The following is a 27,956-nucleotide window of genomic DNA, read 5'->3' as shown; positions in this document are numbered from 1 at the left end:
GTCCGCCAACGAGTTGAGTTTAAGGCAATGTGCACCAGTCACAAACTCATTAATGGTGCCGGCCCTGCCGCCCTGAAAGACCTTGTCGCCCCCTACAAAGCCCCTAGGGCACTGCGCTCGGACGACGAGCATTTGGCCATCGTCCCTAAATTTAAGAAGGCTCGGACCGGTGGCCGTCGCTTTTGGGTCAAAGCCTCCTCAGGCTGGAACGCACTGCCTCGCCACTTGCGTCTGGAACCCTGCCACGCCCTCTTCCGGAAAAAACTAAAAACTTTCTTATTCCCCAAATAATCCTCCGGTCCCCCCTCCTCTTGGGATATCACAGCTCTATAGCGCGGGGATGCCTCCGGGTCACCAGGCGCTTTATAAATTTATAAATAAATAAATAAATAAATGTAGTATGTCCTGGTTTACTAATGTTAGAACTGGTGGGGTGTAAGCAATTGATGATCCACCTGTATGTCGCCTTAGTGGGGAACGAGGGAGGGACACAGAACGGGCCCGGGAGCTGTGGGGAGAGGATTGTCTGGATGAACTGACATTGACAGATTGGAAAAAGGCCTGTGCACAAACAAGTGTCACCTAATGCATGATTCAAACTCATACACTTAATTTGTTTACACAGGACCTACATGACCGCACAGCGGTGGACTTCCTACACATTACTTGGTGGTGTTCCTCTATAGTAAAATTCTGATGCTGTACCTGGTATGGGTTACGGGGCTGGCACTGGGGGGCTCTGTTAAACTGTGTCTATTGAGCATTGTAAATTGGGGGGCTACATGACCCCTAGCAGTGGGGCAATGGAAGAAAATTTGAATGAATGGGTAATAGTTGACAAAGTACTCACTAGACTTACACGGCGAGATGAGGCAGGGGTGTAAGAACAAGTAACATGGGGAGTAATGAATAATAGGATGTCAGAGTCCCCAGATAATATACCTCTGTGAGATGTTGAGGGAGGGAGACAGAGGGTTGGTGATGTTGAAGGGATGGGACACTGAAAGCTAACAACCCACATATCCAATGTTCAGTGCACTGTGGAAAATGTTTTATGGAACATTACTGTACATGTAGCACCCACTGGAGTGGTGTGTTGCTCTGTTGTTTCTGGCTGTTTACAAAAACAAAAATTAAAATGATTTGTTTTTTTAAAGAACATGGTGCAAGAGCATGGTTAACTTGTTTAGTGTGGCCATTGACTCATTCCCGACAGCTGCATTTCCTTTACAGTGTGACCACTGGGGACAGCTCAATGGCCTCATACGGAAAAAATGCTTCTATTGAAAACACCAGAAACATTTTCTTTTCAAAAATCAAAGTTCCAATGTAGAGCTTCCCAAGTATCTTGAGTTTGATTTTATATTGTTTTGTTGTAACGCCATCGCACATAGTGTGCTTACATCACAGCATAACAAAGTGAAAGTATACCGAACTAATGGCACTTTCTATTTCCACTGATGAATGGGGCTAAGGGAACTGAGCACCAATGTCTGTAGCAGAGATAATGTGGGAAAGAAGATGCTCTTTCTCCCTAGTAAAACACCAAGCAAGGATCCACCCTGCTAGTCACCAGGGAGTTACTTTTTTGCAGCTGCCTCTTGGACAAGGTTTAAGGCTCACCCCAGTCCTGGTCAATACAACATTTTTGCCTCCCTAGGGGGAAAGTTTTAAATTCTAGAGAGATCGATGAAATTCATACAAGACAGCATTATTATACTTCTCCTAATGAAAACGGTACCCACTTGTGTGGCTGGGCCTACCATCTTTGATAGCAAAGAATAAAATCATGGTGATTTGAAGTAATCATGATCTTCTCATGGTTTGATCCGTTACTGTTGTGGGTGCTAGGCAAAGTCACACAAGTTGTGTACCGTTTTATTTAGAGAAGTATGATAATACTGGGGGGGTAGTATTTTTTTGTATTCCAGCAGATTCCAGAAATATCTATTACAAAAATGTGACTTTGTGATTTTGAGAATCTAAGGCTGTGCGACCACAAAATTGTTTGTACCTCATGCCTTATTTTGCCTTTGATATCATTTGTGGCAAAAAATATTCAATAGCTTAAGTGTGAAGTATCAAAAACATCCCGAAAATTGTATGCACTGGGGTGGGAAAGCCTCAGGACAGAAGGGGGAGAAAGTAATACTTGGCAAACAACAATATTTCATTGTTCGATGTTCTCTTTCTGCTAGTTTTTGTCATGTACAAACTTCTTCTTGGGACCTAATTAGATATTCAAGTTGAAACTGAATGCTTGCTTGTCACGCCACTGAATAGTTTAAAAGTTAATTAGGAACCAATGTTACCATATGCATAAGCTGACAATATGCCTCCTCAAAGTGTACACTTACCCCAAACTGACTGATTTGACAATTTCAAATTAAACCAAAGAGAGCAAATGACACTCCATGGGAGCCAAAGCACAGAAACATTTAGAAAACAACAAGGTCAAATTATAACATGTACAAACAGCAATAAAAGAGTATGCAATAGCTATAGTTTATAATACAAATGTTCAAAAACTTTAATTATATATTGCAAAAAAACTTCTACATGTAATACATTCTTGTGCTTTGTATCATACAGCAGAGCTCCAAAAAAGAAGTCGTCTCCTCTTCGTGTAGAGTTCTTTGTTGCTTTTATAATTCTTTATTTCCTGGCATAGAGATCGCTTTATCTTAAAAGTTTCCAACACTGTGGGGTCCGTGTACAGACTCTGCATAAATTCCATCTGTAAAAGGTGACGTTAGTACAGAAATCAGTTCAATATATTTAGGATATGTGATATAAATATTTAGATAACAAGATAGCAACTTTATATTAATAGCAGTTGGGCACTTTATATTGCCACTCTCATGAAGTGTCATTTATTGTACAACCATAATGTTGTTCATACTTCAGCAAATATGTGTTCTAAGGTGATGGAATTGTGGGGTTAGAACAGACTGGTGGAGGGAGACTAGGCTGTCCTGTTGGGAATTAATCTATTTAGGTTAATAAAGGATTTAGCATCACCCCTACGTCTTACATGGAGGGGTGACTGACTACTCATATTCACTAAAATACTGCACCCAATTTCATGACACTTTTATTATGGCAAGCATGCCATCACTCAGTCCTTTCCAGCCTTTTTTCCGAGTCTAGGTGAACCATATATGCAGTGCTGGAACTGCAAGCAATCATATTGTGTTTTTAGACCTTGGAAGGGGAGGAGTTCATAGCTCAACGAGACCTGATTATGTGCAAGTAAAATATGGGAGAAGGGTGTTGCAGAGTTTTGGAACATTTGTCAGTTTTTACATAAATAGGCATTGGTTTTGATAAGGTGAGCAGGAATTATGATGCTTATGAGTACACATCATCTTTGACAGCATTTGATGATGATTGTAGACTGAGGAAAAACATGCTCATGGAAAACCTCTTTTTCTTTCTAGATTGCGATTGTCAGGTGAAGTGATTTGGGTGCTGCATCCATTTTATTGATTGGCATGGGCAACGTATCAGAAATCAGTTAATGAACAACATACTATGTGCATATTAAAACAAAAATTGTATTTAATGAGGCAACTTTAGAAAAAATGATTCCTTTTGAAAACATATTTGAACACAAATCTTCTCAGAAAAAGTGTGAAGAGAGGCAATTATGTGTAATAGAAATCGAGAATTTATGGGACGTTGTACTAGTGCTGATTACCTGCTTGAGACAACAAAGTGTTCTATGCTAAATCTCAGTTCCACAGATGTAAGTGGAGGGGAAATTCAGTTGGATAGCTAACCAAGAACTTTCATTCACCTCAGCCTCTCTGCAATGAGTCGTCAGCTTTACATGGCATACACCATGAAAGATATACATACTGTAGATTCCCAGGGCAACTTCAACAACTATTGTAAACCTACACCATGAAATAAACATTGGGAGAGACAAATGTGATACGCAGATACAAAAATAATATTTATTGACAGCCATATATACTTTTACTTCAATATAAAATATAGACAGACTTCATACACACCACACTCATCTAATCAAACATACTTATCATTCATAAATATATACATGTACAGGTATCTTCAGTATGTGAAACCTTGTTTATCAACATATTATGTACATGACATGATGCATTTAATTTCTTTAAAAACACTCGCTTATTTTTGACATTTTTCAAGACTAGGCCTTATTTTTAGGCTTTTAATGTACAGCGTGTATCAGTGTCGTGAAGCGACTGTAGTTCCCGGGTGGTTTCTCCGGGCATTTCGGCATACAAATGCCTTCTTCAAAAAAAGACACCTCAGATACAGGTACAATCTTGAAATCAAAAGGTCCAGCTGGACCAGATGTAGACAATAATGAAGTCTTGCTTTTAAAACGGACGTCACATAAACGCCATGGGATAATATCAAGCCACTTGTGGGGTGGTAATGAGTTTTCCATGTGATTCACTACAGGTATGAGGGCCAAAAGCCGATGAAGATATTCCTCTTTTACTTCCGAGACCACACAATTAAAAGGAAGGTTACCAGACAAAGATGGAAGGATCTTCTGTAATACAGGGGTCCTTAGGTGTGCTGATACCGTAGTGTGCCATGTGTGCTGAATGATAACGCACACGGGTAGCGTGTCCGACCGAATCTAAAAAGAGGAACTTCTCATTAGTTGCAGGGGGGCCCTAGATTTTTACACTTATACGCCATGAAAGATCAAGGGCCAGATTTACAAAAGTGTCACGCAACACAGTGCAACAGCCAAAAAGCTGTGCTGCATTGCATGACAGGGAGAGCATCATACCTACAGAGATATGGCACTCCCCTCCCCTATTCGTAGTACCGGAGCAGAATTTTTCTGCCGAGCCCCACAAACACACACACACACTTTTGCGCCATAGTTCAAGGGTGCGTGGTTGAGTCTAGTATAGGTTTTGTCCTGGAAGATTTCCCTTTCTGTACAAAATACTATGCCTAGACAGCTTTTAAAAAGTTTCTTACTCTGTATGTGTGCTGTACAGTGTAGCACACATGCAAAGCCAGAAAAGAAAGGAGTAATGAAAACAATTCTCCTTTTAATAACTGGTTTCAAGTGATATTAATGTTTGATGAAAAACCCTGTCTACCATTGCTAGATATGGTTTTGTGTCACAAACCATTGGTGGTTGCAAGGGAACGCCCATGTAAAACCCATGAAATGCCCCCTTGAATCTAAATAACGCAAAGCAGTGCTTCTCGCTGGTTTGCGTTACTTTAAGACTACTTTCCAGCATGAAACAAGGTTTGCACTGGAAAGTGACTTAATAAAATTAATTTGTTGGTTTGCTTCACTTTTGTGTAGCAAACCCAGTGTCAAATGTTAGTAAAACTGGCCCAAATCTTTAGGAATCAATATCAAAAGAATCATAAATGCCTCATTTCAGCAAGACTTTGTTACTAATAAAGACATCAAATATAACCCTTCTATTGAAAGAAACTAGAGGACTACAAATCCATATGGACCAACCTATTCCAAAGCAAAAATGTAAAGGGTAAGGTTACTTGTCAGTCACAAGAATTAATTTACTCCAATAAGATTTCACTTAACAGCTAATCAGACATAATATCAGCCAGGGGCAAGAGACTGAAATGTCTCACTGAAGACTTGTATTTCTGCCTTAACACCATTAAAATGGAAATCCAATCTGACCGATTTGTATATAAGACAGCACATCGGAGGACACTTATTGAAGTATTGTAAAATTGGGGGGACTAAACTGAACAGTACACCAGTTCTGTAATTTGTTTGTCTCATATCACATTCAAAATGAGGTGAATCATTATTGCAGCAGAAGCTCATTGTTCCTGAAGCCTTCCAGGCCCAGTCCTTATTCCCAATATTTACATGAGACTTCTTACTAACATCATCTCACAATGCTGGCTGCAACTCGAAATGTTTAACGATGACATTCAAATGTATCTCTGCTGTGGCAAACCTTCAGACCACAAAACAAATAAAAATACTTGCCAGAAAAACATTCACTAATGTATGATGTAGATCTTTGTTGATGTGAACGGAACAATAGTGTAATCCAGATGATTGGCTACACCCCAACTAGTTGGCACCCATATACACAGAAGAGTCACTTAATAGACAAATTTACACTATTTAGTCCTAATTTACACTATTTAGTTATAAATGGAAAACTATTTTTTCAAAGGTTATTTTTCAATTTTGCACTCTAATTTTGTGGGGTGTAGTATTGACCCATATTTGTGGAGTGGTACGAAGTAGACTGGTTTGTTATTTGCCCTTAAGGCATTTGATTCATTACATAGGGGGGACATGTGAAGTGTGTTATAACATTGACGTATTCTGTGTAAATGTCTTTATATATTCATAGAGAAATGTGAAAGCTAGCACCCTTGCCACGGACTGCTTATGATCTTACATGTTACATCACTCATGACATCACATTGTTGCTAGCATCAATATCACATCGGAAATTACATCATTGTCTGCAAAATTGTGCATTATGGGTCATGCATTTCAGTTACCTGAAATAACTATAATTTGTGAATTTCAGTTTTTTTTTAGTTTAAAATGTTAAGTTTAAACTAACATTTCACCTAACTATAACATTACTTTAGTCTGTGTCTTTTTTAGTGAGTTTCTGAGTTTTTTAAATAATAAGTTGGAGATTATTACCCTACCTAACTATTAAGCCACTTAAACCTTTGTTATTTCAGGGAATATAAATATTTTCATTTAAACAAAACAAAGGTTAAGGATAAGTCATAGTTAGGAAAACTTTATTCTTTTTATACAAACCCTACTTAAACAATACAAACATTAGAAATTCCAATGTTATAGTTATAACTTAAATATCTGATTTATGCAGCACCTTTAATGTACCATAAGTCCTGCACCTCAATACAGTCTTGTCACCTCACTCACCTAAACACATTTTGGGACCCCCTTTTCTCTCTGCTCCTCTTGATAAATCACTGCAAAACTTTCCATCATCCACCAATGTAGAAAAAGCTATAGGGCTGCAAAGCTTTGTGGAGATTCATCAAACAGGCGCAAAGTTATTAGCGAGAAGAAATCCGAGGAATTCCTACCTCTGAGAACCAAAAGTATAACTTATGTGCAGAAGTAGATTTACGCATGAGTACATTTACATGTGTAAATTTTCCTTTGTAAATCAGGGACTAAGCGAGAAAAAAAGTTGACCTTCTAACTGAAATGATATTGAAGCAGAGAAAATTCTAAATATCATATTTCAGTTTAATTCTCCTTTTTAAATCATATGTGAATGGAAATCTTTCAAATATATATGACCCCAAACCTCATATCACATAAAGATTGTACCTTCCTTCTTGCCTGCCATTCTGGTATGTCAACTAAAGTGCTTCTGCCCATCCTAATAGGTTCCTCATCAATCGGGTCTAGGCGGTAGATGGTAAGCTCCGGGTTGAAATACTGTAGAATGGAAATAGATGACAAGCGGTTGTTCACTTTGTGCTAAGTTTTATGACTATCAATATGATTTACGTTATACTGTAGTATATTTCTGTTGGAGCTCAATCTGAATTTAGCTCGGGTGTGCACCTAACTCCAGGTCATGATAGCCACTCTCTCCAGTCCTGAACCATTCACCTACAAATTCACTGTTTTCACACGTGTTAGTCTGAAACACAAAGAATGTATAAGATGATCACTCAAAACTTGAGGAGTGGAAATATTGCCCATAAAAGGCCAGGAAGGAGGTGATCACCCTAAATTGAGTGGATCTGCTTATATCCAATGTAATAACATTGTTTTTCTGGCTGCATGTAAAGATAGGCACAATCTCACTATTACAGCAATAGTATGAAACTCAAACCACAGAGGAGCTACACTGATGGATAACCCAGTGTTCAGCCCTCTGATGCCCAAAAGGCAAGGAAGGGTGCAAGGGGCATTGCAGGAAAAGAATAGACTACAAAGCACATTCAAACAACAAAGCATCAGGTCTCATCCACCAGCCCGTCCCACATTAGTGAGTCTTAATAATAAGCATCCCTATCACACCTATAAGCAGCACGTCCATCCATGGGAAGGAGAGATAGACATGTCACAAACTCAACAATAATCAGTGGGAAACCAAAATGGCCCCCCTCAGTTATGAGAAACGGTTTTTCACTGTTGAGTTTCAGTTAAAATGAAAGGCCCAATGAAGCCTGAAATCCTCTAACAACCAAAGCAGGCATAGATTTTTTAAATGATACCTTTCTGGCCAATGTTTCTGTGAAGAAAATACTGCCTTTCCATTCAATCCTCTTTTTACTGTACACAGCTTGCTGGACAGAGTCTTGTAAGTCAGCAGAATTGAGGAGATAACATAACAGCTCCACCGCCTGCTCCACCTCCTGACCTCCCATCTGTGGGCAGTCTATAGGATGTATGTGCAATGGTTGTACCTTCTTATCAATTAAACCAAGTAGGCTACTCAGCACCACTTCTCTTGCAGCAGGAGAGAGTCCCCAGAGGCTTACGCTTACATCCAATTTAAATCTATATTTTGCCTGGCTCCACAGACCCAAAATTATGATTTCCATAAATAAAATTCCGGCAATTATTGTTTTAATTTACGTTAGTTATCTCTGTGCCTCAATTAGTGTAAGAAGTGCCATTATGTCAACGATTGTCAAGGTATCATTCTCTAACTGTCTATACATGAGAAATAAGATTTCACAATGGTTATAAGAGCTTGATAGGTGACTCTGAATCTATTGCACAAAAGTTATCTTACTTATAAACTTTGCAAACAGTCTTCAAAAGCATCCTTAGAGGAAAGCAGAGAGAAATAGAGAAACTCAATTTCCTTGTAAGATTCCTCCAGTCCCAATAATGTCGGTCTTAACAATTGCTCCTAGGGGTGTCGCATACAGATTGTTAGCTGAGTTCGCTGGGTGGCCCAATGATTAGTACACAAAATTGTTGTCCGTGCATAATTTATTTCCCCTTCATGCATCTAGCAACCTGTGTTTCGATATCCTTGGGGCTCTGCACCAGAGCCCACATAAGCATCTGGTGAGATCGGGAATATGCATATTTTCCATTCAAATCTCATTCCTCCTCAGCAAGATGATTTCAATGCCCAAAGAATGCTACCACCTCCCTATGATAAGTGTGGTTATTGCCCGCAAAACTTTCTAGAGACTGCAGCGTTGTTGACAGCTTTGACCAGGTAAGGAGACCCGGCCTTTTCATCTTAAGCCTTAGAAGCATGAGGTTCTACTTGCTTCACAATTGTAAAACACCTCTGAGGCCTAAAAGTCCCTCCATGCCCAGAATGTGGGGTCCCTCTACATGTTGTTTTTTACCTTCTTTTAGGGGCAGGCAACATGCATGATGGTGTCTGCTCAGTTCCGGATTACCAAATAGGCAAAGTAGGCACCGGCCTCTGGGCCCTACTCCTTTGAAGGGCCCCACGACAACAGATCAAAATAATGTTGATTTGATCTTGAAAGAAAATTACAATCAAGCTTTCTTAAATTGTTTCCAATTATTTTTTGTTTATTAACATTAACTATTGTTAATGTTTAGTTTTGTGTAATAAAATTGGTGTATTAAGTTTGTTGGTTGGGAAAATGTAAAATGTATTAGGAGATAGTTTGCAAAGGGGGGAGGGGCGACATTTCGACTGCCTAGGGGCTCCACAGGGTTTTATCCAGCACTGTGTCTGCTAAACGTCCTGGGGCTGAATCAGTTCCTTGTCAATCCCAACATTACCCAGCAGCTGGCGATTAACTCTTTCAAACGCTGACCTACATAAACGGGTATCGTGTGCTAACCTCAATGCCAAGGCAGCACACATGGAAAAATTAAAAACGAGGAGAAATAATGTGTTTCTCCTCGTTTCGCCAACTTAAGACCAGGTGTTTCCTGGTCTTAATGTTGGCGCTACCTCCTATTTATGCACCCTTGTACTTAGGGGGCAGCGTCAAATTCAATGGGTATAGCGTTGGAACGCCCAATGCAACACCCACTGCATGCCCCTTTCATGCTAAACATAGTGTGAAAGGGTGACTTATGTACAAGGCAGCGTTAAGCCACGTTAAGTGGCTTAACGCTGCCTTGTACATAAGGCAAGGCCCCTATCACCATGGGAACATCACAAAAAGTGACGTACCCATAGCGATAGGGGATTGTACATATGCCCCGAATTTTACTGTGTCTGGTCTTCCAAAGGGTTCACCAAAGCAAGCAGGATATGTACTGACCACATTCGGCCAATAGCTAGACTTTTGTTTAGATTCCAAAAGGAGACTGTGCACTTCAAAATAAAGAACTCTTTTCCAGGGCGAAACTTTGGTTGTGGCTCTTTGCATGTCAAGAAAAGGGCCAAATGTCAGAACTAGAAACCCTTGCTATTATCTTGGAAGAATAGAAAGATGTCCTTCCGTATGTGCCAAATATTGCCACTGTACATTTGTCAATACATGCCCAAGGCCGTCATAAGGGACTTCGTAGCAAATATTATAAATGCTGTGGAAATAAAACATGAATTGTATGTGAATATTTTCCAAGGGCTCCCTAAGGATGATTTTTTTTTTTAGATATGGCATATAGAAACACTTTGGCCCTCATTTATGAAAAGCGACGCATCGCTGCGTGAAAACAGCGATGCTTCACTTTTTATTGCACCCTCCTTGCGACATGCTGGATGCGTCATATTTATAGTATGACGCAGCATGTCGCAAGGAGTTACAGATACGTCAGTATTTCCGACGTATCTGTGGGAGCAAAAATGACGCATTGCTGGAGTGTGTCACAAAAGTGACGCAACTTCAGCAATGAGTCATTTAACATGGGCAAGTCCCATTTCAATGTGCCTGTATCAGTCTTACGCCTGATGTGAGGCAGGCGTAAGATATTGACGCATTTGCGTCCTAGAAGTGGCGCAGTGAAGTCTCATAGATTTCACTGCGTCATTTCTGCGAGGCTTACTTGCGTCAGAACGCCCACCCTGCATACATTATACCTGGTGCAGGTATAATGTGGTGCAGGGGTTTACAAAGTGACGCATCTACCTAGATGCGTCACTTTGCAAATATGACGCAAAATGGCGCATGTTTTACGCTGCTGGTGCGTCACAAAAAGTGACGCACTGGCGGCGCAAAAGTGATGCAAGGGCTCATAAATAAGCCCCTTTGACTCTAACTTTCCTATACTCCTCTAAGGTATGCAAACATCACCATTTTTTACAGAGAGAGAGAGAACGTTTAGATAGGGGCCACAGATGCACGTGCATAAATTGCAGGTAATGCAAGGAAGGAAATTTCCAGTTTGTGCTTGTGTGCATAAAATGGGCTGTATGTCATGTAATCTTGCCGAAGGGCTGCAACCCCTCAATGTGCAATCCTTGGAAGACACAGGTGATTTGTGAATATGCACAAGGAGGAAGGAAAGACTGCGTATATTGTAAGGGTTCATTGAAAAACTATGTTAAGGATCACTATAAACCCAGTCTTCACTGATATCTTTTTTCTCCCCCACACATTCAGTGTGAAGAACTAGCCAGCTGAGGTTCATCTACAAATTTATGGCAACATCTACCATGGTATTCGGACATTTTGTTGATATTCAAGCATTTTTACACGATCTAGCTTGCTGCTGAACCATGCACAATGTTATTATTTAGAAAGGATATTAACTAGCTCTTTCACGAGCTCATCTATGCACCTGCCTGTGGTCTTGGTGAGATTTTTTTCATGTGATTGATACAAGAAACTTCTGTTTTTGGGTATATGTTTGCACTTTGCCTTCTTTTGCAGAGCTTGTCTCCATAATTAACGTAGGGGGTCCTCTTGTCTGTGTGCTCTGCATGTCCCAGGCTTTTTATTTTCTTGCAAACATCTATTTGCAGTCTCAACCTAAACGCAAAATAAAGTTTTCCTGTTCTTCTTCACCAGATATTTACTTGGTGTGAGGGCCAGAATGAGGAACCAAAGCTACCATGTCAAAACAGATGGGCATTAGACAGACGACTCAATAGGGAAGGTAAAAAATATAAAACCACTTACCTTGTGCTCGCCGCATCACCGACTAGTGATGCAGCGAGCACAAGGTAAGTGGTTTTATTACATTTTTTATTTTACCTTCCCTATCCCGTCCTCTATCTACTGCCCATCCCCCCGCCGGCCTCGCCCACCACCCACCGCTGTTACCTGTACCGGCCGCGCCTGCATGCCACAATGCCCACAGCGGAATAATATTATGTGAAGCTGGGGCATATGAATTATAACCCTGCTGCCAATCTTCTGCTTTGCAATATAGAGCGTCAGCATGTATTTGTAGTTTGGTAAATTAAGATATGCAGGGCATAATTAACCTTTCAGCGCATACTGGCTCGTCAGCGTGACATAAAACATATTTTACACCATTTTTACAAATCGAGTTTTCGGCCATATTTTTTTAAACATCTATTATAACAGTTCAAACGGAGGTCTGTTGCTGAAAACCCAGTTATCTTTATCTATACCTCAAAAGCAGAAACCGGGGTATGTGGTAAACGACTTGAGACTTGTGATTCCCTCCTTTATACTTTTATACTGAACTTTATTTTCCTGGTGGGAGATGGCATAAGAGAGAAGCCATCATTTTGTTATTATGTTTTCTTTGTGCTGGGGAAATATACAGACATTCTTTACATGAACACTCGATTAATGGGTTGCATATCTACTGACTGTGTTTTCAGTACTCTAAATTATGAGTGACCATCCTCTATGATTTGGGAATCAACCTGGCTTCACTCCAACCTATTTGCAGGTACTCTTGGGATTCTTGCCTTTGCAGAGCAAAGCCACTGGTCCACCACAGTCAGCCCACTTGTTAGAGTTTCAGGAATTGATGTCCAATATCTCAAAGAAGACAATTGTTGCCAATCAAATTGAGCACAACAGTGGTATTTATTTTAGCTTAAGGCGCCACAAAGAATAGTCACACACATTAGTATTTGGAACTTTGTAGATGACGGTGCTAAAAGGTGAGAAGAACCACCCTACTTCTCAAAAATGGGGGCCTTAGCCCTCTACAATAGAAAACACTCCTTAGCACACGTGATAATTTAAAAATGCCAATATATATAGCGCGTTTCCACAGAAGCTCAACAAAAGAATACAAAAAGGATTTATCTTCCTTCTTCTTAGTTGTTCTTTTTATTTTATGCAAGTCTTCTCAGTTATTCTTAACAGCCAACAGCCAACACGTGTTTCGTCGCTACAGGGGAATGTTGTCCCGCGACTTTTTTATATCTTGAGTGGATACTGTATTTAGTAAGCGGTGATAATTCCAAACCGCCAATGGTTTCAGGTGTGGCGGCGTCTTAAGTATCGGAAGTGTTTATCCGGTTCTTGTTCTTTCAGGTTTAAACCTCTCAGTGCTTATTCCACTAATGAGGAAGTCCTCCGTGACGCCAGCCTATAGTTGTGATGCCGAGTGCGCTCTCGGCATCACAACTATAGGCTGGCGTCACGGAGGACTTCTTTTGTTGAGCTTCTGTGGAAACGCGCTATATATATTGGCATTTTTAAATTATCACGTGTGCTAAGGAGTGTTTTCTATTGTTGCCAATCACATGGGCCACAACGCTAAAGAGCATCACCAAATACCTGGTAGACTGCCTGATGGTTGTACTATACCGCAGAAGAGAGCTTACACTTCTGTTGGCAGGAAGTCCCTGACTTAGACTGAATGTCACTTTGCTGTTAAAGAGGTCACATTCGTCATCTATGCCAAATGATCTCTGCACATTACACCCTCCTTCTATTAGGATGTAAGAAATTTATTTGTATCTTCTTGATGAGAAATACATCCTCCATATGCCTGCTATTAGTGGCTAGCACAGTTGACTAGAAAAACCATCTCAAAGTGTGAAAATTCATGCAGTGACATTGTACAAAGACCCCTGGTCTTACTTTAGAACTGGTACATCTCTATTTTAATGGTGAATCTTTGAAACATCTCACTGCTGTATGTTTTGTTTAAAGCAGTAGAGGGGGACAGGTGGTTCTGAATAATGTTCACTATTTCATTTTCCACAGAAACAACCACCAGGGGCTGTAATACGTATTGCCATTGTTTGCGCCCAGCGCATCTTTGAAAAGGTGCGCCGGGCGCAAACAATGCCAATGCACACCATTATGGTGAATGCGCTGTCCTGGGGGCAGCCTCAAACTTACACTGGCCCGGGGGCAGCGCATTCATGTGAAAACGCGGAGCGGCTGCTTCGTGTTTTCACAGTGCAGGCTGCACCCACCTACACTTTCAAAGGGGTTTCAAGATCCCCTTGCAGGCGAGTGCAGTGAGTGACTGCACCCGCCTGCAAGGGGATGTCTGGGGGGTCCAAGGGACCCCCTTTAATCCCTGCAGAGGGCTGCTGTCAGGAGGCACACTGATAGTGCACCACCTTTTAAATGGCACACCATCAGTGAACCTCCTGAGGGCTTCTTTGAATCTGCGCCCGTGTCTCTAATATGGCGCGGTGCAGAGTCAAATGAATTTCCTCATTTGCATAGGACATGCCCCTATGCAATTGAGGGAACACACATTGTAGATAGCTCTGGCGCTTTAAGTGTGCCAGCCCTATTGGTATTATAGAAGGGGACACCCAAGCGTCGAGCCCCCTTCTATAACACCAAAGTGCCCCGGGGGCACGCAAAGCGGGCACATACGCCCGTTGCACCCCGGGGGCACCTTATGTAATATGGCTCCTGGTTGCTTGCAAACTATTTAAAAAAAATAGGATCTTATTTAGAATTTGCTGGAGAGTATACTTTGTGGCAATGGAGTACCTTCTCTCCAAACTGAAGGTCTGCCTGCCTGATTTACAGACTGGCAGACCTTAAGTATGGCAGCAATAACTACTACTCTGTCTCCATCGCTGTCATACTCCTTCATTGGCCCAACAGAGTTTAGACCGACCACCTGATTCAGATTCGGCAGTCAATTTACCATATTCAGTGAAAACTGTCGTGGGAGGCATTGGTTTTTGTATTTTCAACAACAAAATCTAACTTTTAATACATTGGCAGAAACAGCGATTCCTGCCAATGTTAAAGGATGTCTGCTGGGCTGGCGGACATCTCTAATTCATTTAAATTGATAAACAGAATTCCTCAAAATGTATGCAAGATTTTTCACAAAGTGGTTCCAATTCTTACAGGAGTAATTTTGACTGTTTAACTGTGATGACATTGAAACAGAATGAATTCCAGATATCAAAAAATGTTATTATGTAGAATGTGTGCATCAAATCGCCCTTTGCTGCATGGTCACTCAGGAAATTATGCTTTTTTTCTGGACCACATTGTTACTTGTATTAAGACTCTGTGCAATGTGTCACTTCTATTCAGTATCAGTGCATGTGTACTCTTCCTAAAATAGTATCAGTAAAATATGTTTATTTTACCAATCTCTAAGGCCATGAGAGATGTAGGAGAAAATGCACCAATGCATGGAGGATTAAATGTCATATATGAGCCACAGTATGGATTTAGACCACCCAACTATATGACAAATGAATATGTGCATATTTAGACCTCCTACCTACATGAAAAATGAATATGTCTGCCAAGAGACCCACTGTGCTTTGGCTGGCCAGCACTGCCAATGTTCCTTAGGACAACTCATAAGGAAAAATGTCACTAAATTGTTCCTTGTAAGCCCGCCGGGTTGGGTCCTAATATATAAAAATAGGACACCCTACATTTTGGAGATAGTGTGCTCTCACAGAGAAATCAAAAGCTACTCTGTGGTGAGGAGCTCACAAAGGAGCTCCGATTGCTTGAGATCGCAATTTATTGGATATCCCGGTAAGCCCCAGTGGCCTCGGAGCCGATCAAACAGCGTGAAGAAGGAAATTTCGCACAACACCGACGCAATTGTTTTTGTCTCCTGAATCCTTTCTTCCACTTCGTATTGGAGCCGCTCGTTGATTGTGCAAGGCTTAGGCTGCTGGTCCAATCAGACGGGGACCCCCATTCATATACTGGCACTGAGGAAAGGAGTGAATCCTGCAATCTTTTGTGTAACCACCACATCACTGAACATGTGCTGTGGTGCCTCGGAAACAGAAAGAGGAAATTTTGCACAACACCGAGGCAACTATTTTGTCTCCTGAATCCCATCTCTCGCCTTGTTGTAGAGCTGCTTGCTAATTAAGCGAGGCTCGAGCTGCTGATCCGTGCAGAAACTGTGCCGATCCGTGCCTGGATGAAGGGAGCGAATCCTGCAATCTACTTTACACCCACCGCAGTGCTGAACCTACGTTCTGGGGCAGGGGTGAAGGAAGGGAGGGGAGATCCTGTCTGGTCCGGGCCCTGTTCCTCCTTGAGGCCAGATATAAGGAGCAGATCCATTGAGCCTCCCAGGACTCGCCTCCTCATCGGACCCCCCCCCCTATTTATGTAAAGGGCAGAGGATAGGTGCTGCGACCCTCGCAGGACCCACATCGTAGTGGATCCAGAACAATGGAGGCATCTGGAGTCAATCCACAGTGCTGACGCTGTCCCCCCATCATGAGATTGGCGCATCAACACACATCGTGGAGAATACAGGGGAGCTGCACTCCTTATATGCTGACCTACCACGGCGACCGTGGGGCCCAGACCACCGGGATCTATCATGGGCAGAAAGAGAGGCTGATCACATCCAGACTAGGCTCGCCCCCTATAAGCAGTTTCTGGTTCTGGTTCCACTGGGGTCACACACCGATTGCTTGTATCGGTTACCAGGATTACATGAGCCCTGACTCCTCCCCTCACAGAGATTCAAGTAGGAAGGGAGTTGAAGAGAAGCAGTGGATCGGTGAAGCAGCTGCTTGTTCACAAACTGTTTACATTTGCCTATAGTTTGCTGAGGCAAGAGAGACCAGACTATCACAGGGTCCTTGCACTCGCTAGACATATCTCTGTTGCTAAGCTTCACCTATAGTCTCAGTTACACTGAGCGGAGGTCACTTTGGGGGCTTTCACTTTCATGTTTGCACACTGCTCAACAGCTGCCATTACATTCAACAAGAGGGCGGACACATTGATTGATATGGAAAAAGGACAAACTCTCTGACTGTTATTATCAGACAGAGACATAGGACTTCCCGGGAAAACAAATGAAATAGAAACTGTAACATGACTACAAACCTAGTGAGCATCTAATGGAAAGAGTGATAAGACTACCTGGCCCAAGCCTAATACTCCTGCGTCAAACGGGGTGGCCATCTTGGACTTTCTTCCCCGGTAGGGGTTGGTTCCTGAGGATCTAGGCAACACCCCTCTGTCTTCCCACCCCACAAGCACATTGGTGAGTGTTTTTACTTCTGCTATAGCCCTACAGCTACTATACACCTTCTTGGCGGCAGCGTTGCAGAAGAGAGTGAGCCTCTAAGACTCCTCACTCTCTCCTCTCCAGCCCATAACCCTATGCTCTCTTCCCCCTTGTCCCAACACCTCCCCATCCCCTCATGCCTTAACTCAACCTAAACACTCACAGCCCTGCCTGCACTAAACACTTCCCCGGAATTGCTCCATACCCACTTCCTCGCATACCGCCCACTACTCCATTACCACTATGGAGTACACAGGTCAGCATACTCATACCATTAAATACCCACCCAACCTCACAAAAAAAGCAGCCAAATGCTTTAAACATAATCTACTAAAATCACACCCTGAAACGCCAATCTCAGATCCTTACTATTCAACAAACAAAGGATACATAACTACCGACATAATTTTTTACACCAAAAGAAGAGCCCAATGGAGGAAAGCCTTTCTCGCCCTGTTCTCAATATCTTCCACTAGGAAAACAGCGCATGGTCACACTATCTCTATTTCCCCCTCATCAATCTACAAAGCAGCAGCCACAATCACCATATATAACAATGGTAGAAATCTCATTCAATACTCTGACCATAGCCTAAACCTACTGGATAACATCTTCCCTTATTAAGGAAAAAGTTATGAAACTCCATCCCCCCTCCCCATTGGCTCCCAATCTCAGCCCTCTACCTAACTTCCCCACTATCTCCCTTTCAACAATTTCCCCGCTTAGGACACAATCATCTGTTACACCCTCCCGAGACCCACTAACCACCTCAGGTGATGACTTATATCCTCCGAAATCCAACTCATCCCCATGCAACAGCAACACTCCCATTATCATAACCATACCACACATACACACACATACCTCTGATTCGCCAAGCAAGGACTCACTTCAGCTTAAATCCAATTCCTCTACCTTCAACAACAACAGTCCCTTTGGCCTAACCACACTGCACACACATCGGGCCCCTGCCTCGACTCATCCCACCAGTCTACCCCCCACCTCCCCCAATAACCACCCAGGAAGACCACAATACAAAGACCCGGACTACAATTTACCCGCAAACCACAGATACTACCCCAGCACTCCACCCTCACCCTCATTCCAATCACTAAGCTTGTTACCTCCCATTCCAGACCCCAGACTGGATGAGATCATACTATCATTACTACAAGTCAAAGAGGACCTACAAAAACTTTGTGACTTGATCCTGCAACAACCCCTGGCCAAACATTCAGAACAAGAATTTAGGACAAAATTCCACAGCAACCACTCCAGATACATCCAACAGCTGCGCACGCATCCCCTGAAACAGCAGCCCTCAAGGTGGAGAACAGTTCCAAATCCTAACACCTCAACTCACCCAATCCGAAGGTCAAATCCCCTATCATCCAATGCCATACTCTCCCTACTCCGTTCCTATGATCTCCCCCATTTCACCCTTAACACACTGCAATTAGATAACCGGCAGAAACCTTCCACAATCCAAACTATCCCTTCCAACATTAACAGTCACAACTCACAATTCCAGAGGGATAAGTCAAAATAACCTGAGGCAAGTACCCCTCACACAAGAACCCAACACAGCCCTCATCTAACTCCGTCTTAAATGCATACTACTAAATTGTAGGTCTGCCTCAAGACATCCAGCTGATATAGCCGAACTTATACTCCCTTATGAACCCGACCTACTTGACAGAAACTTGGTTAAATGAATTTTCTACGCCCATCCTCGACATTCTGGTACACCCTAACTATAACATCACAAGACTCGACAGAACTGATAAACCAGGTGGTGGTATTGCCTGCTTAGAACGGAACAATCTTTCAGTTAACCAAGCACAATCCCCAGTATTCTCTTCTTGCGAATATCTATGCTTAGACATCATGATTAACAAGCAGCCTGTGAGCTCTCTACACACTCTCTATCACCCACCAGGTGATAACCTTACATTCATCGAATATATCATGGATATTGTCTCTACAAATGCCAGCCAACAAAATTCCCAAATATTTCTCAGAGACCTCAATCTCCATTGGAATGACCTGAATGACTCAGCGGTCAATAGCCTCAAAGCCTTATTTGTTTACCTTGACCCCACCCAAATCTGTAACAGCTTCACACACGATAAAGGCTCTATCCTGAACTTCGCGGTACAAAAGGGGGTGGTGATGGATGGAGCATCAGAACCAATCAAACACTCACACCCAGTCAAATGATCTGGGTTTAATCCATCACTGTTCTTTAGCCCACTCTGCCACCCCAGTTGAGACATGGCCATATGCAAATCAGTCTGACCCTGTGCCTCATGGGAACTGGCTGAAATGCCGGAAACCGGTCCTCGGAAGGTTGTTTCCGGTCCAGGGAAGGCATGGCCTGGCAGTTCGGGCTGGACTGTTCCCATGAGGCACACTCCCATTGATGGGAAGGTATGCCTCATTACCGAATCGTTAAATACCGATTCGGTAATGGGGGAGCACAAGCAAGGGTGGCAGGGTGTCACATTGACACCCTGTTGCACCCCTGATTCGGCCATGTGTGCACATGTGGCACACATACATGCCCTAAGGGCATGTATGTCTGCCACATTGCACACTTCTAAGCGCTATCACATGCTTTCACACATCCATACTTCATTTACCACCAACTATTAGTTGGTGGTAAATACCGACTCCAAACAACACACACACACTCCCCCTACATCTCATTTCTGTATTCGGAATTTACCGAATCGGTAAAATTACCGATTCGGTAATTTTACCGATTCGGTAAATTACCGAATACAGAAATGAGCCCCCTACATGTCACAAGCCTAAATACCGGTCGGTAACGGTATAATTACCGAAAATCGGCCGTTACCGACCGGTATTCGGCTACGTACATGAGGCCCCAAGTAACTTAATAAAAATGTACATTGTGCTGCCTGAGCCAAAACCTGCCAAAAATAAGAAAGGCAAAGAGGAAGTACTGAAAAAGGAGGTAGGCATAGGGCAAGAAAGTAGTTAGGTTTGGAAACTAAAAAGTCTCCAATAACTGGCTAAGCAACGGAATACATTTGGCACCAAAGCTCACACTTCCGCAGAACATTCTTGGACATGGGAAGTGGATACCGTGATCCTGCTGGTTAACACAGGCACAGCCTATTTAAATTATGTCTGGGATTTCCTAAAAGCAGGTATTCAGGGGGAAGCTATTCGGTTTTCTTTGAACAAAGGGAAAGATGAAAAACGGAAGATGCAAGACCTTCACTTAAAACTTGCCCAAGCAGAAACCCAAATGGTAGTGGCCGCACAGCTTAGTACTGGGTTAACTGATGCACAGATTGAGGTTGTGATAGCTAAAACGGCCATTAGCGAAATCCTCTTGAAAAAATCAGCAGACAGAGCCATTATCCATCTGTAAAAGGTCTATGAGAACAGTGATAAAATAGGTCATCAATCGGCGGTACGAACTCTGCAGGAATATGTACGGAGATAATTTGTTAATATCAGGGACCCTGATTGAGGTATAGTCACTGACTCCAAAGGGATTCAAGAGGCCTTTCAAAAATTCTATCAAAAATTGTACACCGAAGAACCCGAGAGGATAAGCCCTCAAAACCTAATTTCCATTAGAAAATATTTAAATGTAGTGCCTATGGCTTTTTTAAAGGAGGAAGATAAAGAGTATTTAGAGGCACGATATAGAAGAGATGAGAAGGTCAGGGCACTTTAAAAGACTGCACTAATCAAAAACTGTGATGCAATGTTATTGAAGAAAAGAGATGTGGTGCAAGAAGCCAGGGACGTGACCCTCATACGCCCCTAATATTTGGTGTGACCCAAAAATTGCAACAGACAGAGGTGGCTCAGCACACAACTTGAATACAAATATAATGGACAAAATTATTCGTCATAGTCAATGTATAAACAAATGAATAATGTATCCCCAAAGATTCACGATAAACTTCGAAGTCTTGAAGGTGAGTTTTCTTTATTTGGTAATTCAGATTTCCATTTAAAATTACAGCATACAATTCATTGCCAATTCATAGCCGACGCGTTTCGTCCCAACGGGACTTCTTCAAGGCTATAAAAATACATATATAAAACATACATTATTATATACAATTAAAATTATCAAAAAATGATAAAGGAGAGAAAAGACTGTTATTACTTCAAGACCTGAGGTATAGTCCTAATACAATTATTATACCCAATATAATCTGTGAATCTAAGCAGACTGGGGGATACAGCCTAATGTGAATTAAATTTACGCAATAATTTTTGAAGCAATATAATTGAACAGTTTAAGACATTTATTTTACCAACAATTTTTTAATGCAATTTTTGAAGACATTTTTGAGGTTCTGACAGGATGTCCCTAATCTTTTTGAGCAAAACAGGCAAAATATATTTATATTCATTATTGACCTGCTAGTTCTTATATTCACTTTTGATTTGATTAAGATTGGTCAATTTGATATTAAAAGCCAATGATGGGCCAAAGTTCTATTGGTGAAGCTTACTTCAGTTAATCCTATATAGTAATTTCCAACATAAGACAAATGGACCTATTATTTAATCAATTAGATTACAATTGTTTTACATACCTTGCGAACGGTAATTTTAATAAAATCCACACAATTTAGAGTGTTCCATTTTCTCTTATTCAGTAATTATACTGTCAGATGTATAAGATCTACAAAGAGCAGAGTATTGCGACAAATTATACGTCAGAATTACAAACAATTCACAAAGAGTTATTGTCTTGACTAAATCACCGTACCAATTGCTCTGCTTATATCTGAGTCAAACAATTAGTTCGTATTCTGACAATGTCAGTAAAACTTATTAACATATTAGACTTATAAATTAAACAATTAGCATCATTTACTCTGAACATGAACTTTATATACATACGGTACAAGAAACATACCTCAATATTGACCTAGACCCAGTGTAGGTATGGAGTAAAATGTAGAGAAAGACGGTACGATGGCCGTGAACCTATCAAAAAGGAGGAGTTCTTATTAAGAATCATGATATTATTATTTTTTTAGAGTTTCATATTTTGGTCTTACTATTCAAACTATAATGAATTTATGTAAAACACTTTGTAATATCTGATGTGTCCATTTGAACACTATTCGATTAAATGGGGCTGACACTCCAACACCCACGTTAAATATGGGAAAAGCCCATGCTATTCAGATGGTCATATATAAATTCCAAAGAGAGGTGCAGGCGATGTTGTTTTTTTGCTTTTGCGCAATGTGCTCTGCTCTGCAAACTGTATCATGAACAAGTTAAAGTGTATCCATTGTTTAAATTGGCATTATTGCAATTGTAAAAGATGTCTAATGCATAGTCCTACAATGTTAGTTGGGACGTATTTAAATTACCAAACTAGACGTATCTAGTGTGTCCTCAACTTACGATTTTAAATTGGGCAACGTAAGTGAACGGAACGCGCATTCCGTGGGGGCATTCCCAATCTAATCTTATGTCAAAGCCCGATGTTTACTAGTTATGCATGTCGTGTATCATCCAGATAAGATCGACATTAGCTCTACTGACTCTAGCTCATATATGAGCAGCCGCGCCGTGCAATTAATTTAACTGATAATGTATGGGATAGCTTGTTTGTTTTCAGGGAATAACTATTATTAACGGTAAAGAATTTTTTTAAAAGGGGTAAAGGTTAAGCAAAAGTTGTAACTACGAACCATAAGGTTATAAAACTTACGTGCGATGTATTCAGAATCGCCTGGTCCGTGCTCCGTATACGCCAAGGGGTCTAGATTGACTAAGAGCACCTGGCCTCTATATAAGTCCATGATTAACTGTCCACACCTGTAACTGATGCTCCGAATTTGGCGAGAAGAACGGTAACCGAATGTTGAAAAGGAAAAACCTTCGCAAACGTTTCGGCCATCTTGGACTCGTCAAAAGATCATAGTCGTGTGTGAGGATTATTTAAACGTGAAGCAATGTCTGAAATATATAATTGTATGTGATGGCCAAATCGTGATAGGTATTATCATTCAACGAAACGGTACCGACTTCAGATAGAAATTCAGATGATATACCAATTGTTACATTGGGGGAACATCATCCTTAAGAATACTGTCAGCCATTTTGTAGTGGCGAGCCATCGTGATCAACTCAAGGTGCCGAAAAAGAAAAAGGGATTATTTGTTCTATATATGGTCTAACTTATACATGAGATGAAATCTAAGTGATACCTGTTCAATTTATAATCAGAGGTGGTGGATCACTGGTGAAAACATTGCCATTAGACATATCGGCAGTTTAGTTACCGTGGTTGTAAACAATATTGTCGGCCATATTGTAATGGTGTTTAGTAAAACGAAAACGGGAACCTTTTTTGTCGTATTCTCCTTCTGGATGGGATGATCCAGTGGGGATGAAGGAGATATGTTATACATATCCGTCTTTTTTTTAAAAGCTTAAATTGTGCCGACTAAATCACCATATTATAGTGGTGGTGACGAAGGTGTGATATTTTGCGAGAATATGAATCATAGAGCAAAATTGAACAATATGTCTGGTGATGCACTTAAGTTGTACATGCTTGGCGATCAATAATAGTATGTAGTATTATTCATTAAAGTGGGCAGAATTAATATAATTCCCAGTATATTGAAATTTGATGAGATGTCTCTCCCAAGGTCGAATATATATGTAACTTATATATATATAGTAGAGTCACGGTGTGTGAAAGAGATCGAAATATCTATGCAACTCAATGATTCAGCTTGATATTAGATGTATAATCAAATGCAAACATCAGGTCTACAGATGTTGTTACAAGAAGTGATGAAATTCATTGTTGGTATTAAGCCCAAATAAGACCGTACGTAAGCGACAAATCCAGCGTGCCTCAGTTTGTCTTAGGTGCGCTGTTCTATCGCCACCCCTTTCATTTTTGACAACATGATCTATCGCATGGAAGGTGATCATGGTGTTTTCCGGATGAGTTTCATGTATGTGAACCGAAACGGGATATTTGTCATCTCGATTCTTTATGGCCCTGACATGTTCCTGTATTCTTGTCTTGAGACTGCGAATACTACTGCCGACATATCCTTTACCACATGCACATTTGAGAAGATAAACTGTGTGGGTGGTATTACAGTTGATGAAGGACTTGATATCAAATGTCTTGGAGTTGTTATACTGGAAGCTGACAGTCTTGTTTGCTCCCAGGTTACAAACATTGCAGTTGCCGCAAGTAAAGAAGCCACAAGGTTTGGCAGGCAGCCAAGTTTGTTGGCTTGCTTTCAAGGGTTTTATGTAACTAGGACAGACAACACTCTTTATAGTTCTTCCTCTCCTGTAGATTACTTTAGGTTTAGTGGGGACTAAATTGGCCATTGAGGTGTTTGACGTCAATATATGCCAATTTTTTCTTAGTATGTTAAATATTTGTCCACTCAATGAGTTGTATTCTGTTATAAATGCCAGATCAGAGTGATCAGCATGAGCCTTCTTACTTATGGCCTTAGAGAGAGTTGATTTTCTGTCTTTTTTTACAATCTTATCTTCTGCTCTCTGTAAACAGTCCTTGTCATAACCTCTTTGTTCAAAGTTTTTCTTGATCTTTTGTATTTGCGTCAAGAATGTGTGATCCTCGCTGCAATTGCGGCGAGCCCTCACCATTTCACCGAAGGGAATAGCCGAAATAGTTGCTTTTGGATGGCAACTCCTGGCGTGGAGGACACTATTGCAAGCCGTAGACTTTCTGAAGATGTCACTGTGTATTGTGTCGTCTTTGGCATACAATCTAAGATCTAAAAAATCGATCTCTTGTTTGGAGCTCTTGATTGTTAAAGAAGTGAGAACACTAATAATCCCCCATCGTCTACAACTAAAAACGAGGGTTTAAAAAGTAAATATATAAGACTTGAGAGATTAAAAAAACAGGAACTTGCCAAATGGTGGGACGGAGCCACTTTAAAGAAATATTTGGAAAATAAAAGAATTCCCCGTGGGCTCCGTATTCTCATCTTCCCCAACTATGAAGATCTGGACCCTGATCTTCTAGCGGAATGGGAGGAGGGTCTTTATGACTCATCCTACAAAATGATGGACATTCTTATTAGGAATTCCGAACGAAAAGTCAAAAAAATCAGGGAAGACATATCCAGGTTAGAAAAAGAAATCAGTGACATGAACATGGGAGATGTTACCATAAAAAATCAAGAAATTTTGAAAAAAGAACTAGCTAAATATCAAATATATCTAAAGGAGAAAAAACAACAAAAAATATTACGTGACCAGGGAGATTATGACAAAGGCCGTATTTTCACATTTGCTCGTAAATATGATGACATGATACCCAAACAGACCACTGACTCACAGAGCAATGTGAGAGATACCAATACCTCCTCCAGTAACACCTCCATTTCTTCACTTGAAAGTGACCCTGGGGAAGGGACTAGTACATCGAGCATTCCGACTGCCCCTTCAGTTTTTTTACGAGAGGTACAAAGGTACCGCTTGGGAAACAAAAAGAAAAACCCTATCGAAGAACCAGAAGGGGTGGCCAGAAACACAAGGGCAGGAACCAAGGCTCGAGTAGAAACACAACAGGGCAAGAAGTAACAGAGATTGTGAACCATGAAATGGTCAGTGAGAGTAATGATGTATTGAATACAGTAAGTGTTGTTAATTTATCATCTAGAGTCTTAAACGACCATGAGGAAAATGTGTTAAGTATGGGCCTTAATTTCTGTATTACTGAGAGACCTTTATTTGAAAATGTTCACCTGGATTTGTTTAGATTTGTTCGCAAACTTAAATTAAAAAAATATTTTGCAGATTATCCTTTTGCCCATCATTCTGTTTCGGATGTTGTTCCAGACTCGAATTTTACTATCTCAGATGTGAATGTGTTACATCTTCTCACGACATTAGATGATGTGAATGATTCTACCAACCTCATGGACTTTGCCTTAGATCTTAATATATGTGAGGACACCTCCATAGATAGTGGATTACGAAAAAAATCTAAATTTACTCCCGTAACTGCAACAGATCACAGTATAGATGAGTTTTCGAAAAAAATATCTGAGGAATTACATAAACTTGAGGATTGTCATGCCAAGAATAAAAAATATGCATGCCCCCCCAATCTAACGAATAAGGACAAAGAATTTCTATACTCCGTCAGAGATGACAAGAGCATAGTGGTCCGTGAGGCAGACAAGGGTGGAAACATTGTCCTTATGGATAGGGTTGACTATGTAGCTGAGATTAATCGTCAATTAAGACAAGAAAATTGCTATGAACAACTTAAGAGCAATCCCACCACAGCCATTGAAAAGACGATTAATGCTCACCTGAAAGATTGGCAAGAGTCCTGTCTTATTACTGACTTGGAATACAGATATCTCACAGCAAACAACTCTAGGCACCCCTGTATCTATATTCTACCAAAGATACATAAAGGTGGGTCCTTTCCACCTGGCCGGCCAATAATATCTGGCAACGGAGGACCCACCGAAAGAATTGCTCAGTACGTTGACCAATTTCTACAACCAATAGTCCTAAATTTACCATCATATTTAAGGGACAGCAAAGACCTAATCTGCAAACTGGAAGATTTCAAATGGGAAAAAAACACCTTCACGTTTGTAACTATGGACGTGGAAGGTCTTTACACGTGCATACAGATGTCATGTGGTTTAAGGGCCTTGCAGTACTACTTGAACAAACGGAATGCAAAACATCTGCACCATACCCACATGCTATTACAAATGTCTGAACTTATCCTCACACATAATGCATTCATGCATGGCGAGGATTGGTTCCTTCAAAAACAGGGCACTGCCATGGGTTCCAGGTTTGCTCCATCTTATGCTAATCTCTTCATGGGATTGTATGTGGTGGAGCATGCCTGGGGTTCAGGGGCAAGCAAATGGATAGACAGCATTCTCTTCTTTTGCAGATACATTGATGACATCTTCCTCATATGGAAAGGAAGTGAGGAGGAGCTCATAGATTATCATCACTATTTGAACAATAATGCGTTCAATGTCAATTTAACAATCAAGAGCTCCAAACAAGAGATCGATTTTTTAGATCTTAGATTGTATGCCAAAGACGACACAATACACAGTGACATCTTCAGAAAGTCTACGGCTTGCAATAGTGTCCTCCACGCCAGGAGTTGCCATCCAAAAGCAACTATTTCGGCTATTCCCTTCGGTGAAATGGTGAGGGCTCGCCGCAATTGCAGCGAGGATCACACATTCTTGACGCAAATACAAAAGATCAAGAAAAACTTTGAACAAAGAGGTTATGACAAGGACTGTTTACAGAGAGCAGAAGATAAGATTGTAAAAAAAGACAGAAAATCAACTCTCTCTAAGGCCAAAAGTAAGAAGGCTCATGCTGATCACTCTGATCTGGCATTTATAAGAGAATACAACTCATTGAGTGGACAAATATTTAACATACTAAGAAAAAATTGGCATATATTGACGTCAAACACCTCAATGGCCAATTTAGTCCCCACTAAACCTAAAGTAATCTACAGGAGAGGAAGAACTATAAAGAGTGTTGTCTGTCCTAGTTACATAAAACCCTTGAAAGCAAGCCAACAAAC

General features: G+C 41.1%; 1 protein-coding gene across 7 annotated transcripts in view; it reads right to left on the bottom strand.

The window, feature by feature from the left end:
• Positions 1 to 2,508: 2,508 nt before the first annotated feature.
• Positions 2,509 to 27,956, bottom strand: part of LOC146798509 (uncharacterized) — a 248,961-nt gene continuing 223,513 nt past the window's right edge. For 3 of the 7 annotated variants that reach the window (XM_085625800.1, XM_085625799.1, XM_085625798.1), the window contains exons 9-10: positions 7,343 to 7,453; positions 2,509 to 2,737 (exon numbers count right to left, since the gene is read on the bottom strand). In XM_085625800.1, the coding sequence (XP_085481926.1) occupies positions 2,585 to 2,737; positions 7,343 to 7,453 (264 nt within the window). In that variant the 3' untranslated portion in view covers positions 2,509 to 2,584. The remainder of the gene's footprint in view (positions 2,738 to 7,342; positions 7,454 to 27,956) is intronic. The other 4 variants (XM_085625802.1, XM_085625801.1, XM_085625804.1 and 1 more) reach the window with 3 other exon arrangements.

This window comes from Triturus cristatus, chromosome 9 (genome assembly GCF_964204655.1).
Source record: "Triturus cristatus chromosome 9, aTriCri1.1, whole genome shotgun sequence".
NCBI classification, from domain to species: Eukaryota; Metazoa; Chordata; class Amphibia; order Caudata; family Salamandridae; genus Triturus; species Triturus cristatus.
Note: the sequence above shows the minus strand (reverse complement) of the source record. Positions and strands in the feature narration are given on the sequence as shown.